Genomic DNA, 16,707 nt, shown 5'->3' with positions numbered 1-16,707 from the left:
CGAAAGTCTTGTCGCGCTGTCAGGGCGACGAGTAATGAATTTGCGTTACAATGAGCATTTGCTAGGCGGGCCCAATGGGAAATATGGACGCCCGAGAGCAGCATGTGGAGTCGTTGGCACAATGTCCTAGAGGGACGTCTGCACAACTAGCATACACATACTGAAAGAAATAATGCACACTGTACACACTTCTTTCTCAGGGTATACATGTTGTACAGACGGCCTCTAGCACAATGTGCCAACGACGCCATAGGCTGCTCTCGGGCGTCCATACTTCCCATTGGGGCCGCCAAGCAAGCTCACATTGTAACGCGAATTCATTACTCGTCGCCCTGACATCAACGTGACAAGACTTTCGACCGCTCACGAGCCACTGACATACATCTCGCATCTGGCCGTTGCCTGTGACAAGTGTCAGCTGCAAGGGCTACCACGTGCTTTGCGGCGAAGTGGCAACAAAATGAAATGCACTGCGCGTTCGGAGGGCCAAATTCAAAAATTATTTTCTTCCTTAAAAGAAAAAAATGATTTGATAAGACTTTTTTCATTACTTAACGATGAAGTCTTTTATCAAACGCCGCATGACGAGGATTTTTACTTTGATCGCATCAGTATGAAAAATATGGTCAAACATGCAACAAATCGTACATTTTCTCTAATTTCACAATTTTTTTTCGGAAAGATCTGAAGTCTATTTTACCCCTAAACATTTCTGTACTAAAATACACTTTCCTGGAAATCAGGCTATTATTAATATTGGTTAGGGTGAGTTCCAGATAGCTCAAGAAAAATTCACGAACTTTGAAGATTTTTGTAGTTTTTGAAGCTACGTAGCTGGTAGTGAAACACAAAAATTCGGAAATAATGAATGGGACAACTAAACAGAACCTCTGCGATAGCGCAAGCGCAGTTTAGAAGCTCAACAGACAAAAGTAGATTTTATACACATTTTTCTATTAGGTACAGTTTAATAAATAGAAGCGAAATTCGAGGGGGTGCCAGGACCGTCAAAAATTTTTTCGAGCAAGAATGTTTTGCCACAATACTCCATGTGGCACAGGAAAAAGGCACAAATTTTATCAGCAAAAGCTGCGATGTGCGAGCGCCACGTCTGGGACACTTGGCATGGAATGACCCTTAAATATAAGAGCTACAGAAAGATCACGAAGGTCCTGATACTGTAGGAAGGCATTTGACACACGACGTACGTTTTAGCACTATGCTAATGCTAAAACGTACGTCGTGTGTCAAGTACCTTATATATATAAGGTATGATATATATAAATATATATATTTAGCGGTGGTATGGAGAGTTCTGTACAGAACTGAAATACAGAAACACCGTCCAGAAATACAGCGAGACACATTACTGTCAGAATGAGTGAGATATGAAAAGCAATAGTTTCGCTAACATCGTTCATTACTGTCAAATGCGGCAATATACTAGACCTGGCATAAACATTAGCATAGCCAGCAGTCAGTTTTTATGAATAGGAATCAATGGCCAGCCATCAAGCACTTCTTTGCGACATCCATTACATATTTTATGTGGCATACAGCGCAAAACATGCAACATGTGTAGTTCTCATGTAGTACAGGATTCTCATGTAGTCATCTGAGATACAGGACCCCAATAGGTGACACAGCTTGCGTGCATGAGCTTGGCAGTGTCGTGTTCCCAGACCATGTCAGGGTCAGGTGGCATTCTGGCGAAAAGGACAGCAGGTTGCACTGATTCGAGACCACTCACGGCCAGACCTTAAGCGTGACTATTCCGAATTCTTGGACACGTCTTGACTACCTCGAGACACGAAGTTTCCAAGGAGGCTTCCTGGTCAAACGCAGCTGTAGAGCTTCAATGTGCAGTCTTGAAGCAACCTGAAATAGTCAAGTGCACAAAAATAAACACATGATGACAGACAGATCGATCACCTTTTAATCTGACAAGGGCAGCGCTCACACACCAGATTCCATGAAGTGTCATGGCAATGAACAAAACCAGGGATACTCATTAACTTTGCTGTACTTTGAGGGTCTGTTACTCCCTTAGCCAGCTGCAACTGTTTCCGCTGCATGACCTCCGTACAATTAGAAGGATGTTTTTTAGAGAACGCATATTTCTTATCAAAATTGTATAATAGTCATGCTCAAGATGTTTTCGCGCACACACTCTATGTCAAGAAGGAAATAGTTTGCTGCGACTAAAATGGCAATGAAGAGATTAATTAACAAAAACTCATTAATTAACTTTTAATTCCTGACCTGGAGGTAGTTGTTTATATTAGAAAGTTGTATCGCGTGCCAATTTATGGCATACACATTTTTTTTAATCGCGAAAGTTACACGTAATTCGTGATATTCATCCTTGAATTTCAAGGACGAAATCGAAACTGATAGCGCCTGACGTGCAGGAAACGTCGCTTTCTCTGTTACGTAAGCTCGGAGCTACACGTGAAAAGAAGGTGATGATAGTTTAATGAAGGTGGGCCGAAGCAGAATGTGATCAGGAAAATATGCAAGCATTCAGAAATACACAAGTAAACAGCTTATTATTTGGGTGCGATGTGTGGTACTTATCTGTAAACATAGAAAGAAAAGGTTGATATTACTGCCGTTTCGGATGCACGCATCTCGAAAGAAACAAATGAGCACCAAACGCCACATGCAAAGGTAAGGCGATCCGCTGAAGCAAGTTAGATGACTTGCCAGTTTTCACGAAAAGGTACGACCACGACGCGCCTTCATTCAAATTTCGTCACTCCCTTGTCGCGGGCAGCTCCGGTCTGACGTAACAGAAAAACCGCGTTTTCTGTGTGCCGGACACGATCAGTTTTGATTTAGCCCTTAAAATTTCACAATAAATATCTCGAGTTACGTAAAACTTTCATGATTTCTGAAAAATGGGTATACCATAAAGCGGCACGCACTACAAATTTCTAATATAAACAACTGCCCTCAAGTCAATAAATAAAAATTAGTTAACGGGTTTTTGTTAACTAGTCCCGTCAACGCATTTTTTGTTGCGGCAGAATATTTCCGCCTCGAACTAGAGTACTACTGGAGCGTGACTGTCATAGAGTTTTTTTATAAAAGATATGTACTGTCTGAAAAAAAATCACCCTGTATAGCATGGCAGCAGTATTTTAATAATAATAATAATTGTCGGGGTTTGACGTCCCAAAACCACGATAAGATTATGAGAGACGCCATAGTGGAGGGCTTCGGAAGTTTCGACCACCTGGAGTTCTTTAACGTGCACCTAAATCTAAGCACACGGGTCTAAACCATTTTCGCCTCCATCGAAAATGCGGCCGCGGCGGCCAGGATTCGATCCCGCAACCTGCGGGTCAGCAGTAGAGCACCATAACCACTAGACTAGCAGTATTTTAACGAAGACCTGTAGGTCGCAGGATCGAGTCCCGGCCTTGGCGGCTGCATTTTCGTTGGAGGCGAAAATGTTTGAGGCCCGTGTACTTAGATTTAGCTGCACGTTAAAGAACCCCAGGTAGTCGAAATTTCCAGAGCCCTCTACTACGGCGTCTCTCAATCATATTGTGGTTTTGGGATGTTAAACGCCAAATGTTATTATTAGTTTAACGAAGAAAACGGTAAAATGTGTATACAGCTACACGAAATATGGCGAATGTACGACAAGACTAGGCTTGCCTTCACTGCCTTCTTTCTGTCGCATCATTGTGAGCGTGCCCTTCTAGTGCCTGGCTTCAGAACAGCTGCACGAAGGTGCAGCTATTCTAAAGGCCTAATGTGCCATTTTTTCTTCAGATCTATATCAACAGGCAAAGGTCTCGTTTTTCCGTTTGTCTGGAAGGACAACCCACCAGCCAGCGTTGACCACTATAGAGGGTTGGGAGCAAACTCGGGCAAACTGTGCAGCACAAACATCACCTCAAACCTCAATCGAGGTGATGAGAAGCGGTCAAACAAAAAGGAACAGTGCTGAAGTGACTTATATACATATTAAAAACAACAGCTGATTATGGCACGAAATTGGGACAATTAAGGTGCATTGTAAAAGAATGTCAAATGAGGTACCCTGCTGTAAAAAGTGCTAAATATTCATTGCAGACTATGGCGAATAGAATTCAAATAGGATACAGCGAGTGTTTCGAGGTATAATGACGAAGCAATAATTGCTAGAGATTTATGAGCGAAAAGCACAATGCGATTAAGCGGTGCTACATAGTGGGAGATCACGGATTAACCCTTTCAGTCACGGTGTGTACAATTGTACACATCAACTTCAGAGTCGCATCACGCACCGCGTGTTTCTTCAAATGGCCTGAAACTTATTGTGCACATTCGTGCAGGCTTCCTGAGTGGACAACTAGCGGTTATTTAACTTCATTATGCTGCTTATTGCTGCAGATGATCGCTTTGCTAGAGACACTACCATGTTCGACGATCGTTCGACGTGCGACGTTCCAGGGCCGACGTCAAGAGTATTTTTTTCTTCGCTCGAAAAGCATACAACCAAAACACAAACTGTGCAGGCATTTTGGGCCTAATCGTTGATTTCTTTTGTGCAAATATTGAAGCTGACAGATTGCCGAATAATTAGATATTTAATTACACGCTAATTAACATTAATTGCTGAAACTCACACAAAACAACACATGCCTTCATTTTATTTCTTGTAATGTAATACTGAGTGCCTTGAAATCATGCCACGCAAGGTTGATGCATTTGCAGACAATGCATCATAATTCGTGACTGAAAGGGTTAATTTCAACTACCTGGAGTTCTTCAACGTGCACAAATCAGAGGGCATGGGAGTTTCTGTATCTCGCCCCCTTCTAAATGCAGCTGCCGGGGTCAGGAATAGAACCCGCGTCCTTGGGCTTCGCAGCGTAACGCTTCCAAGTCCATTTTAAGAAATTTTTGTCCACTGCCCACAACATCACTGTAGACTGTATCTTTGTGTTGAAAATAATAACGAACTGAACCACGGCTGGTATAACAAAGGCATCCAATATCCACGAAACACAGCGTTTGAGCAGTATGTTTACTGCCATTATTACTAGCCGGTGTTGTGTTTACTATTAGGTACTAGCACCACACCACATTAGACAAAGCAAGTATCACAGGAGGATGAGGTTATGCTCGTATGCAGTTTGTGGAAAAAAAAAACTACAACTTTGAAGTGAACTCACATTTACCTTTGTTGCATGATATTTTTTAGCATCATAAGATCAAGTCACCACTGTTTCAATTAAATGAAACCGTGCTACAAAAGCTATTGCATCAAAGTTTTATAGCAGTTACGCACGCACGCACGCGCACACACACACACACGCACACACACACACACACACACACACACAAACAAACAAACAAACAAACAAGCAAACACGGCGAGAAGTTCGAATATGCAGCGAATAAATACGTATTAAACGTGTTTCAACGTCTGGGTAGCAAAGGAAAGAAACACTAAATTCTAGAGTTTCACGAGCCAAAATCATGATCTGGATATCAGGCATGTTCGGGCCGGGTGCATTAGATTGATTTTGATCAGCTGATCTTACTTACCCTTCAAATATATATCGGTACAACGTTGCTCTACGTGTCACCACACTCGACTTGCAACCGAGATTTCAACTCGCAATTTTATGTTTTTCTGGCATGTATGGAATAAGGAAACACGATATTGGCGCGCACCACTCCGTTTTACCCGCTACTGGATAGTCCAGTGCGGTTTTCGTCGTTGCCAAGCCATTGAAACACGATAGCAAAATCCGTGCAACTGGAACATCAGAAAGACAAGTGGCAAAGCTACGTGTGAAGCGAATAAAAGAGTTGTAGGCAGAACTCACCTGAAATCTATAACGACCGTAGGAGCGTCGTCCACAGGCTTCGTCTGTCGGTGCCACTGGGATCCGTCATGCGCTGCCATCTTGCTCAGGCAAGTTCACGACGAAACGAAGCTTACTGCAGGGACTTCTCCGTCCGGAGGCTGCTTTTCCCAAACACTGAGTGACACTGCTTCAGCCAGTCACGGCAAGCGTGAGCCGACGACACGATACTACGCCACGAATGCATAGCACGGAAGGAAAGTCACGCAAAACGATCAGCCAGACACGGCAAGAGCGAGCCGACGATACGATACTACGCCACGAATGCATAGCACGAAGAAAGTCACGCAAAACAATCACTTGCAATCACGCCTGACGACACAGATTATTCTGGCGGACTAAAGAACGACCACAACGAGACGGATCACGAACAATGCCGTCTCACCAGTCTCACGACGCCAGGCCAAAATGGCTGTCTCGTATTGATGGCTTCGGCTTTGGATTAAAGTAGCCTCCACGAACGCCTAAATGGTTTCGGTTTTGTTTTGGTGCTATAGAACACACATCCATGCATAGTTAAAGCTCTATTGAATAATATCAGGGTGGAGGAGGCGAAGCGTCCCCTGTGTGTATCTGTAAGGGTTGTACGGTGGGAGGGGGCGCAGGTGAACGTGCATCCCCTGCTCTAGGGGCTAGGGAGAGTGCGGTGAGGCCGTGTGTGCGTGCCTAGCTGTGCTCAAGGTTTGCTGAGCGATTTGGTGGCCCGCGCGGATTATCGTGAAGATATAGTTTAGCTGTGGCGGGCAGAAATGATGACCACGCGAGCTATAATTCTGGTAGTATTGTCGCTCTTTAGGAGACGCGGTAAAACGTCGCCTTGATAACCGGTCTGCGCGGTTATCATGCCAGCTTTGCGGCACATGTTTTTACGGCCGTCGAGTTAGATGTGTTCCCGATCGCCAGTGCGTTCAACACCATGCACGTCCATTTCACTAATAAATGTATGTTTTCTGCCATACATGCTGTCGTAGGAATCTACAAACCTCGCTTGCAAACGTGCGAAGATTCGCAAATTTGTCAGCGCTGCCATTGTTAAACGTTGTCATAACTCTGAATGTTTCGCTTGGGGGCAAGATTTTTTAAGAACCCTGTTTACTTGTAGACGTTTTCGAAGCGCCGTTTCAGCAATATCGTAACTGAAGCCATAACACAATACGTGCGTAATTCCACATTTTACGAATCCATGTTATATATTCTCAACCAAAATTTTTCGGTATACCACAAGCCAAAGCAGCGAACTGTATCTTGGTCGCAGCCAGTGAAGCTTTCTTTTAAAAAAAACCCACCATGTATATGCAGAACCATCACTGACTCCCTTGGAGCAAGGGAGTCATCTATTTCATTCAGGAGCGTCGACCAGAGCATTGTGACTCCCCTTAGAAAAAAAGGTGGTCATCGGCTGCCACAAAGAGAGTCAAGCAGACGTGACTCCCTTTTGACTCTCTTTTTTTTAAGAGTGTAGCGTCTGGTTAACCTTCCTGTCTTCCTCTTCCTTCTCTCTCTCTCTCTCAGTTCTGCTCAACATAGAATAGTGTAAACGCCTGGTTAGTTGACGCGACACATTGTTGCTCCTGCGCTTAAACACAAAAGCAACAATTACAAAACTACCTGACAGTTACAAAGTGACAGCGTCCGTTCAATTGCAGAGGAAAGTCGCGCGCTACGTTTTGTTGCGAGGGTGCAGGAAATGCCAACCGCAACACAAATCAATTCAATTTCTAACCGCACGCAACGGACAGGATGAGGAAGTGTAGGCGGTCGCGGGAGCGTGTCCTCCATCTTTGACGCATATTCAAGACCAAGGGCGGCGAAAAGATATTAAATGATTCGCGGCGTGCTACCGATGCAACTCGTTGCAGATGCTCGCAGTGGCGACCATTTTTCAGGAGCCGATCGACTCAAGGCCAGAGCCGTCTGACAATGACGATTTCCCAAACTGCGTGACTCTCGCAGGGAATAGCTCGCATACGGACAAAACTAAGCTAAAGAAAAAGAAATGAAGACTCGCCCGACAAGAATGACTTGCCAAAGAGCGTGACGATCGTAATGATGCGATCGAACTCGGAAAGAAAAATTGCGTGCGATTGTATTCTTTTTTGGCTTATTTTGCATGCTCTAGCGACCGTGTGAGACCAGTTTATATTCCCAGTGGTCTATAGCTGCGGTTAAGTTAGAGCGCATCAGAGGTGGACTCTCTTGAATCGAGAATTCGTCCTGCAGCACGGATATTATGCGCCCTAGGAGCTTCGCTATCGCCTTTCTGCTTCTCGCCGCAGTTGTGAGCCAAAGCCGAGGTAAAGTGCTGACGCTGTCACGAAACGCCTTTCCCGTGAAACCTCCGATTCATATGCATACGAGAGATAACTCAATGCCCCGCCATACGCCATGTGATCATTTCGCAATCGTACAAAGTTCAGAAACGTAGGACTTAGAGAAGTCGTAGCGTGGAATGGCAAACATTTCTGAAGGAAAGTGTAGTAAAAATATCGTTTGTGCGTAGCGCTCGGTGTAGTTCTGAATCCTGCGCTAAATGCAGCTCCACTAGTGTCAAACCTGAGGAAGTGCATAGCATGGGCACCCAGCGATTCCCCTTCGTAGTTTCCACTGCTCCGTTTACCAAACCTTCGATGACGTCAATGTTTGAGGTAAGCATGCAGCTATTCCCCGACACGAGTAGAACCTTGTTAGTGAGATTCGCAACCTCGGCGTGCCACATGCGCGCTACCTTTTGCTGCGCTTTATCAATTTCTTGCTTGTTTTCGGCAGTTGAGATACGAGACGTCCGTAGCGAGTTTCGTCAGGTTGTTTCCCTTTAGATGTGACGCAGGAGGAGCTCCAGTGGGAGGAGCAATCGTGCGCGTGGCGAGGCGGTGGAGCCCTCTCTTGCGCGGTGCGGGAGTAATATAATAATAATAATATCTGGGGTTTAACGTCCCAAAACCACCATATGATTATGAGAGACGCCGTAGTGGAGGGCTCCGGAAATTTCGACCACCTGGGGTTCTTTAACGTGCACCTAAATCTAAGTACACGGGCCTCAAGCATTTTCGCCTCCATCGAAAATGCAGCCGCCGCGGGTGCGGGAGTGAGCCGCATGTTTCCGAAGCGTATTTAGCGATTATACGTTAATTATTTCGAATTACTTCTGGGTTATTTCTGTTAGTTATGTTAATTCACACCTCCTTTTTCTATATTAAGCCGGTTTCGAGCATTGATAGCCTTGTTTTAGACCTGTATTGACCACTTGGTTGTGAGCGTGACCACGGCACAAGAGATCTATGAATGGACGACAAGCCATGCCCCTAAAGTGACGCGCACTTAAAAACTGGTGGCGATCCTCATCTTTGACTTAGGTGTCTAGTAGTGGTACTAACTCTTCGGCGTTGGTGCGCATTGGTGAATTCCTTGGGTGAAATTTGTGTTTCATCGAGCTGCTGAAGCGGATCTCAGAGGCCGCTTAGAACGAAGGGCGTGGTTGAGATCTGCTCCGCCAGGTGTCGCAACGATCACAGCTGCTCTAGGGTGCCTTGATGCGCGCGTTCCCCGCACGCACACCGAGTCACCCTAAGCTGCTCACAAGAAAACCGTCTGTTCTTTCAATGAACTAATTCAGTTAATCTTCATTAATTAACTTGATTCTTCATTGGTCCTTATCAAAGTGAACTTATGCTCCGACGTCATATGTATCCAATGGAACTAACCTAACTTGAACCAGAAAGATTTATCTCGAACAGTTTTTATTTTTAATGATTTACTTAGAATTTAGAAACTTTTTTTATTATTTTGCAAAAGCCGGAAGTCGGTGTTCCAACGGAAGTTGCTGTTCAAGAAACAAGGCATTCGCTCTCGGCTCGTGCCACTAAAATGCCCGTTGGAAACTGATAGAACGCGATAGGAACTTGTTGAATGCAAATCTAATTAGAACGCGACATGCCATTCATAGAATTGAGCGTTAAATCGTGCCACATTTTTCCTGCTCAGTGGTACTGCATGCGCAATTTCCCATCGGTGTTCTCAAACTGTTATATTTTGTGACGAGACGTGTTGCTTTGTTCACTAGTGATCTTTTATTTATTTTTTAAGGGACGCTTTATGTCCGAATAGAAAAGCCCTTATTGCGTTCATCGAATAGAGAAGCTTTTCTCGTGTCCATCGACAAATAATTGTGCACAGAGATAGTAATTTTGTGGGAAATGGAGTAACGTCAGACGAAATGTAAGGGCGCGCAGTGATGGACGTATGTCGAGAACCGTCCTTCCGGTAAATTTAAGACATTAGAGTGCAATTATTTTGCTTGTCTGATTATGAAATAAAACGGAATATACAAATTAACGTACTTAGTATACCAATGTGCTGAAATGTTTTAAAGCTTTCGGGCGAAAGTAATGGCGTGCTGGACTGCTGGTACACTATACATTATCTATACGATGTAGCGTGACTTACGTATTTGAATTATAATACATTATGGTATGTTTCCACGTCGCTGGCTAGGGTTCATCAGAGTACCAGTCACAGCAACGTCGTGGGTTGCTGGCATTGGTTCTCTAAGGAATCTACGTCAGCAGTTGGGCGACGGACACGTTGTATTTGCCACCACTTCATTTATAGTTCGCCGTGTTGCCTGCATCCCTCATATAGAGACTTGAGCATTTTGTGAGGGTCCCACAACTGACCGAGTTAATCGGGACATACGGTATGAAAAGACAGGCATACACAACGCGGATGCGACTAGGCCGTTGTGTTTTCTTTCACGTTCTATTGGCGTCTATGCCTCGCACGTTTTCCTTTTATTGAACATAAAATATCGTTTTTATCACGGGTAAATGTGCTAGCTTCCGTGACAACGTAGTGAGGGCATGTAACACGCCCTAAAAGTATGACAGTGTATTCTTATTGTTTCCTTAGTATTTTTTTTATTTTTATTTTTCAAATGTTCTCAAGGTGGTGCGGATAATATGAAGGAAATGCTGAAGAGGGTAGTTGAAGAGAAGATAACCGATCCTTACAGCAAGCAGCTGTTTCTGAGCAAGTTTTCAGAGATGCAGGACTGCCTTCTGGACATGGCATCAATGACCTCTGCATTAGCCATACAGGTGAGCCGCAGTTGATGCTGGACTCTGGGGACAAGATCGTCAGAGATTACTGATATCGAACTGCATGAAACTGTTAAAGTTTAGACTCGAACAACAAAAGCTACAGATATAACTCCTAATAAAGAGTATAATGCATGAACTGATAACGTTTCGGAGAGATTTGAGAAATTGGGCTTCTGTGTAGGGCTTGTAGTTGGCGCTTCATTCTTTTTTCTCTTTTCTGTCCCCCTCCTCATGAAATGTATTTCGCCCCACAATAAAGCATCCCAAGCCAATCTAAGCACCAACTTACCCAAGAAGAAGTCCTTTTCGCTGGTGTGGGAATTAGCACGTTAGGTGTTTAAATAGATTAATTTATGTGTGCCTCTTCATGAACGCCGTCATCACGCATTTCTATTGGTGATTATAAACGTTGTGAAGTAACTGACCCGGCGCAACGTCCCGCTCTTGGTTATGCGTCTAAGACATCGAACTTTTCTGAAGATTTTATACCACCAAACCGAACTAAGTCATTCGTTCAAAGCATGCGCCCTGAAGAACTTTATTTGGGTCCAGGGAAGACGCGGGGTCTCCCCTGCGTCTTCCCTGGACCCAAATAAAGTTTGCATCATCATCATCATCATCATCGTGCGCCCTAAATTAAATTTTAAGAAAGATATCCGGGAAACAGTTGCTAGCAATTATTTATTTTTGCTCGTGACCCATGACGTGTAGGTTGTCAACAAGATGGTACCGGACCTAAACGACTGTGGTGCAAAGCTGTCGTCCGAGCCAGACGACAAGAAAGCAGACGTGGTAAGAGTGCCTATTACACTTGGATGGTATCTATCTATCTATCTATCTATCTATCTATCTATCTATCTATCTATCTATCTATCTATCTATCTATCTATCTATCTATCTATCTATCTATCTATCTATCTATCTCTCTATCTATCTATCTATCTATCTATCTATCTATCTATCTATCTATCTATCTATCTATCTATCTATCTATCTATCTATCTATCTATCTATCTATCTATCAACGTGTGGGGAGCACTGCCCTTGCCATGTTTCTCGCTAAATTTTTAAGCCCTTCTGCTATTTCAATTTTCTCTTGTCTGTCTGATCCGCGCTTTCGTACTTTAAGATAGGCACATTTGCATAAGGTTAAAAGGTTATTGACAGCAAAGTCAATGCTTTTAAGTTGCTATTTGCAAACCGGCTTTCAGAACTGCGAGTGAAAGAGATTTATAACCGTCGTTTTGAAACGATATCGAATGTCTTTTTCCTTAATTTTACTTTTGCGTTGAGAAGCAAATGTTTTTCATACCGACTAGAGTTTTTGACATTATTTCTTTATTATTTCTCTATTTTCTCGCAGTACATGAGTTGCACTCGAGACGCCGTGGCTACAGTCAAGGTCAGTGGCACCATCGGCCTTTCGTGGTATATTTAGAACGCGTCATTGCCATGCCGACAGCGTTCTACTGATTTCAAAGAGCAAGAGTGATTCTAATGAAAGATGGCGGTAACGTCGGCCTGAGCGCTTTCTCTCTAGCTTCCTACTCCGCGCTGGCGATAGGGCTCGAGGGAGCGACTAAAATGGGGTAGCAAGATGAATGTTATGAACGTAATTAGGATGATAACGTTTGCATAGTCTATTCAAGCACTGTAGTGTTGATGCGGTATATAGAGCATACGTCTAAAACACGGTGCGGGCTGTTCTAGTTTTCATTTCGATAGCAAGCATATGGACACTCGCGGAATGTTTTTGCCGTCGCCGTAATTGGTGTCGCTCAAGCAGCAAGTGCGAATTTTGATCATAAGGGTGCGGTGGCTAACTCGGCAGATATCAATAGACTGTGTTCTCACCAGTTACTTTGCGTTGAGACGACCGACAGCACAAAAACTGCTTCGCTCCCTGGAGCGCGGCCGCGTTCGCTTAAACCAGTGTTTTCTACGATTACGCGAGATTGAATCCAAGAGGGTTAGCTGCTAGCCTTACTTCGTATAACATTTCAATTTGTTGCTATCGCATTCATTGCTTCGCGCTTGCGGTGAAAGTGTTACATTTTTTTTTAAATAGGAGAAAGGAACCTCGGCCAGGCGCTCGGTTTGTACTTATCTCGAAAGCTGGCCTTTCGTTTCTTTCTTTCGCTGTTGTCTCCCATCCCCCTCAATGAACACCCCTGCTCTTTTATGGGAGACAGTTACCAATCACATCTGCTCCTTTTCTTATCAAGAATCACTATCTATCTTACAGAACCTTAATGAAAACGAGCAGATAATGAAGCCAAAGAAGGTAGAATGGACGTTAACTGCACTGTTTTAAGTGCATTGTAGTAATATGATATATGAAGAATGCAAAGTGGACGAAAAGAAAACTTCAGAAGGTTGCGGGTTCGGTCCCTGCCGGCGGCAAGTTTTCTTTTCGTCCACTTTGCATTCTTCACCTCTATATCACAATTACTACAATACACCTAAAACTGTACAATTAACGTGCCCTAAACCTTCTGTGTCTTCGTTATCTGTTGGTTTTCATTAAGGTTTTGTCAAACAAGGAAACCACCCCTCAAAATGCTCTTCGTTCATTTACATATCTTTCTGGTTACATGAATTAGCGCCTTTCTTATTAACATTTAGTCATTACCTACATCTGTCCTGTGCTCCCTGCAACGCATGTGCACAATGGATTACGGGAGAACACTACAGACTGCTTACCATGCGACGTGCATGATTTGCGCACAAGATATTCAGCGTTGTGGCGCTTTCGTTCATACGGTGCGTGTACGGATGTTGTTGTCAAGCGAGGCTCTGTGCGGTACGCAAAGCGCTCAAACACACTAATACTACTGGGAACTTTGTCTAGACTATCAGCAATCAATTAGCCGGGCTCGTTCGGAGTCAGGCTCAGGGAGCTTATCTATTCAACAGGGCTCACTGGGACATAGATACACGGGAACTGTGCTCAGTCGGACTGACTCAGGCTCAGCCTCATCTGAAGTTCTTCTCAGCAGGGCCGTGGAGTCCGTAGAGTACATCTTGCTCGAGCACCCGGCATAGAAAGACGAGTGGAAACAATAGTGAGATAACCTATGGAAAAGCTCGAGCAAGGTCTCTTGACTTTAACACGGATACTGGGTCCCTGTAACTGCCCATCGATATACAAAAAAACACTGAACGTCTTGTTCGCATACATCAAATCTATTGGTTCTCTCAGCAAATTTTGATCTTTCAATCATGAAGTTGTGTGTTCTGTCTATAAGTGTTCCTTTTTTTTTCACGTTTTACATTAACTGTCGAGACTCTGTCCATTCATGGTCTAAGACAGCTATTACGGGGCCTGTATGTATTTCATTCTATTTTCTACACATCCCATTTCGAATCGGCATGGCAGACAGTGCTGCTTGCACTCAGTGTGACAGCGAAGAAGCGATAGACCACGTTCTTTGTCGCTGCCCTCGCTACAGCTCGCACGGAGTGTCGCTAGCTGCTGTGTTGACCCGCCTTGACGACAGGCCCCTGTCGGAACAGTCAGTGCTAGAATGCCGACCCGAACTGTCTTCACATTGAAAATCAATTAAGGCCGTACTGAACTTTTTGCGTGCCAGTGGCCTACTGAATAGGCTTTAGTACTCCCGCTCTACACCTTTCTTTTGTTGATATATTTTTTTATCGCGCGCCTGCTCTTCTTTTCGCTATCCTTTCTATATTTCTTTCCCCCTCCCCTAAGTGCAGGGTAGCAAACCGGATGCTACAATTCTGGTTGACCTCCCTGCCTTTTTCTCGTTTTATTATTTTTCTCTCTCTTTCTACACATCTTTCTGTCCCCATCCTCCTAGGGATCGTTTTCGCCTCTTCCCATTTTCCTGTAGAATAGCAAGTAGGCGAATATACGCTAACTAAACACTGCTCTTCAATGAAAAGCTTTCTCTGTCTCAGCAGAGCTCACTCATGCTCACTGGTTGGGCCATGTTAGAGTAGTCTTCGAGAGTAAATTTGTTAGTGAGGATCTTTTGGTACCTCAAGGATGAGTTTCAGAATGCATACGAGTTGAAAGATACCAGGCGCGCTGAAAGTTTCTTGGAACCCGGTACTTGGGAAAGCAGGGCCCCCATATATGTCGCTTGAATACGTCGCTTCCCCGTGTTTCAGGCTGCCACCGGGATGAACGAGGAAGACGCGAAGATCTTCGACGACGGAATGGTACGTCAATGTTGGGATGCAATATAAAACTCACAGGGTCCCTTATGCACATACCTAAGATGCCTGGAAGACGAAAGCTTCTTCTTTCTCTTCTCAGTCGATTGCATTGGTCCTGCCTCGCCATCCCCCGGAAGCTTTCTACGCCTAGAGTGGTTTTTCACTGCTTCTAGGTACCGCGTTTCGCATTGCCTCCGTGATCAGCCCACATTTTAGCAAGCTACGATGTCATCTGATGACGTCAGCATGTTAAGTCATAATGACGTCCCAAATTTTGTCGATCTGTGACGTAATTATGACGTCATATGGGTGACGTCTTCACGTGATGATGATTTTTTTGCGTCACTCGTGTTGATGCCGCCGACGCCGACGCGGGACGCTGCTCAGTTTTCGCGTTTGATGAGACATCTAAAGCTTTCACCTTAATAATTAAAAGGGCGTGCTGCGTGGGTACTGTGAGTCAGAGAAGACGACTAACTGAACGAGTTGCGTTCACGAATACGGTATCGTACACTGCTCTTCTTTTCTTTTTTTGTCTTCAGCCATGCAACCGCGGCTCACAAGTTGGAAATAGCAAACTGAACTTAAAGTTTAAACGCACTGTGTGATGTATAACAGTCAGAGAGTCCCTTATGCATGTGCCTTAGACGACCCTAAGGCGAAAGCGATCATATTGTTCATGTTTTGAATTAAACAGTTATTTTTTAAGAAAAAAAAAACAAAAGCGCGTCCACGTTTAACTTATAACCTTGCGGAACCTGAAGTTATCTCTTCTGGATGAAATATGACTATCTTTTCAATCAAGGTAAGTAATGTTTTGACAGACTTCGGCATAGCGATGAATTTTAGACGAGAAAAAATGCTGTAGTCCTTAGGCTACCGACTTCCTTTTTTTTTTTTTTTTTTTTGCAGGAGTGCTTGAAGAAATCGCTCGGATTCTGACCATATTATCGAATCGCCTTGATCCAATCGTATCGACTGAACTCATGGAGTGTTATATATAACAACAGAAAGAAACGGTGCCGCTAATACGAATATTACAATCTACGAAACTTGTTTTATTCGATGTAATTGGTTGCAGTGCTGTTTAGTTAAATAACACGTTCTGCTTTTACAGATCTGCAAATAAGCACTAACGACTTTCGTCGTATTACAATTTTTTATGATGTTTATGAGCTTTTGTGACTAGGTCCCACGAAGACGGAAGGAAACGAGCCAACAAGGACGTCTATCCGGTAGAGTGCTGATAGAAAATTGTAGTTGTGCTATGCTAAGGGCAAGCTTTCAAAATAAAGAAAAAAAAAGGTCGTTTGCTATAACTACATCGTGTTGCTCTTGAGCTGCTTAGTTTAGCAAGTTCGACCCCTGCCCAGCAAAAAGCCATCTAATCCTGTTTGATATTCTACAAGCTGATAAGAAAAAAAACGCCAGGCCTGCGCTAAAACCGCAGCACAGTCACAGCGAAAGCTGGAAGAGCGGCATTTCTAGAGCCCGTTAAGCTATCTTGGGGCTACAATACAAGTACACTAGAAAGGTACCCACTACGCCATAAATCA

At 44.0% G+C, this 16,707-nt stretch overlaps 1 protein-coding gene across 1 annotated transcript; it reads left to right on the top strand.

Moving 5' to 3' along the window:
* The first annotated feature begins 8,033 nt into the window (after positions 1 to 8,033).
* Positions 8,034 to 12,189, top strand: LOC119372612 (uncharacterized). Its single transcript, XM_049420042.1, has 4 exons — positions 8,034 to 8,164; positions 10,812 to 10,963; positions 11,678 to 11,758; positions 12,178 to 12,189. Exons 1-4 carry the CDS (start codon positions 8,101 to 8,103, stop codon positions 12,187 to 12,189), a joined length of 309 nt encoding a protein of 102 aa, XP_049275999.1. The 5' UTR covers positions 8,034 to 8,100.
* The last annotated feature ends 4,518 nt before the right edge of the window (positions 12,190 to 16,707 follow it).

Source organism: Rhipicephalus sanguineus, chromosome 10, assembly GCF_013339695.2.
Source record: "Rhipicephalus sanguineus isolate Rsan-2018 chromosome 10, BIME_Rsan_1.4, whole genome shotgun sequence".
Classification (NCBI taxonomy): Eukaryota; Metazoa; Arthropoda; class Arachnida; order Ixodida; family Ixodidae; genus Rhipicephalus; species Rhipicephalus sanguineus.
This window is presented reverse-complemented; position numbering and strand designations above follow the sequence as displayed.

Bases quoted from the DNA above. Each gene is read 5' to 3' on its own strand.
- LOC119372612 (XM_049420042.1), top strand. From the start codon at position 8,101: ATGCGCCCTAGGAGCTTCGCTATCGCCTTTCTGCTTCTCGCCGCAGTT. The intron at 8,165-10,811 runs GTAAAGTGCTGA...AATGTTCTCAAG, and splicing joins AGTTGTGAGCCAAAGCCGAG to GTGGTGCGGATAATATGAAG. The intron at 10,964-11,677 runs GTGAGCCGCAGT...CATGACGTGTAG, and splicing joins CCTCTGCATTAGCCATACAG to GTTGTCAACAAGATGGTACC.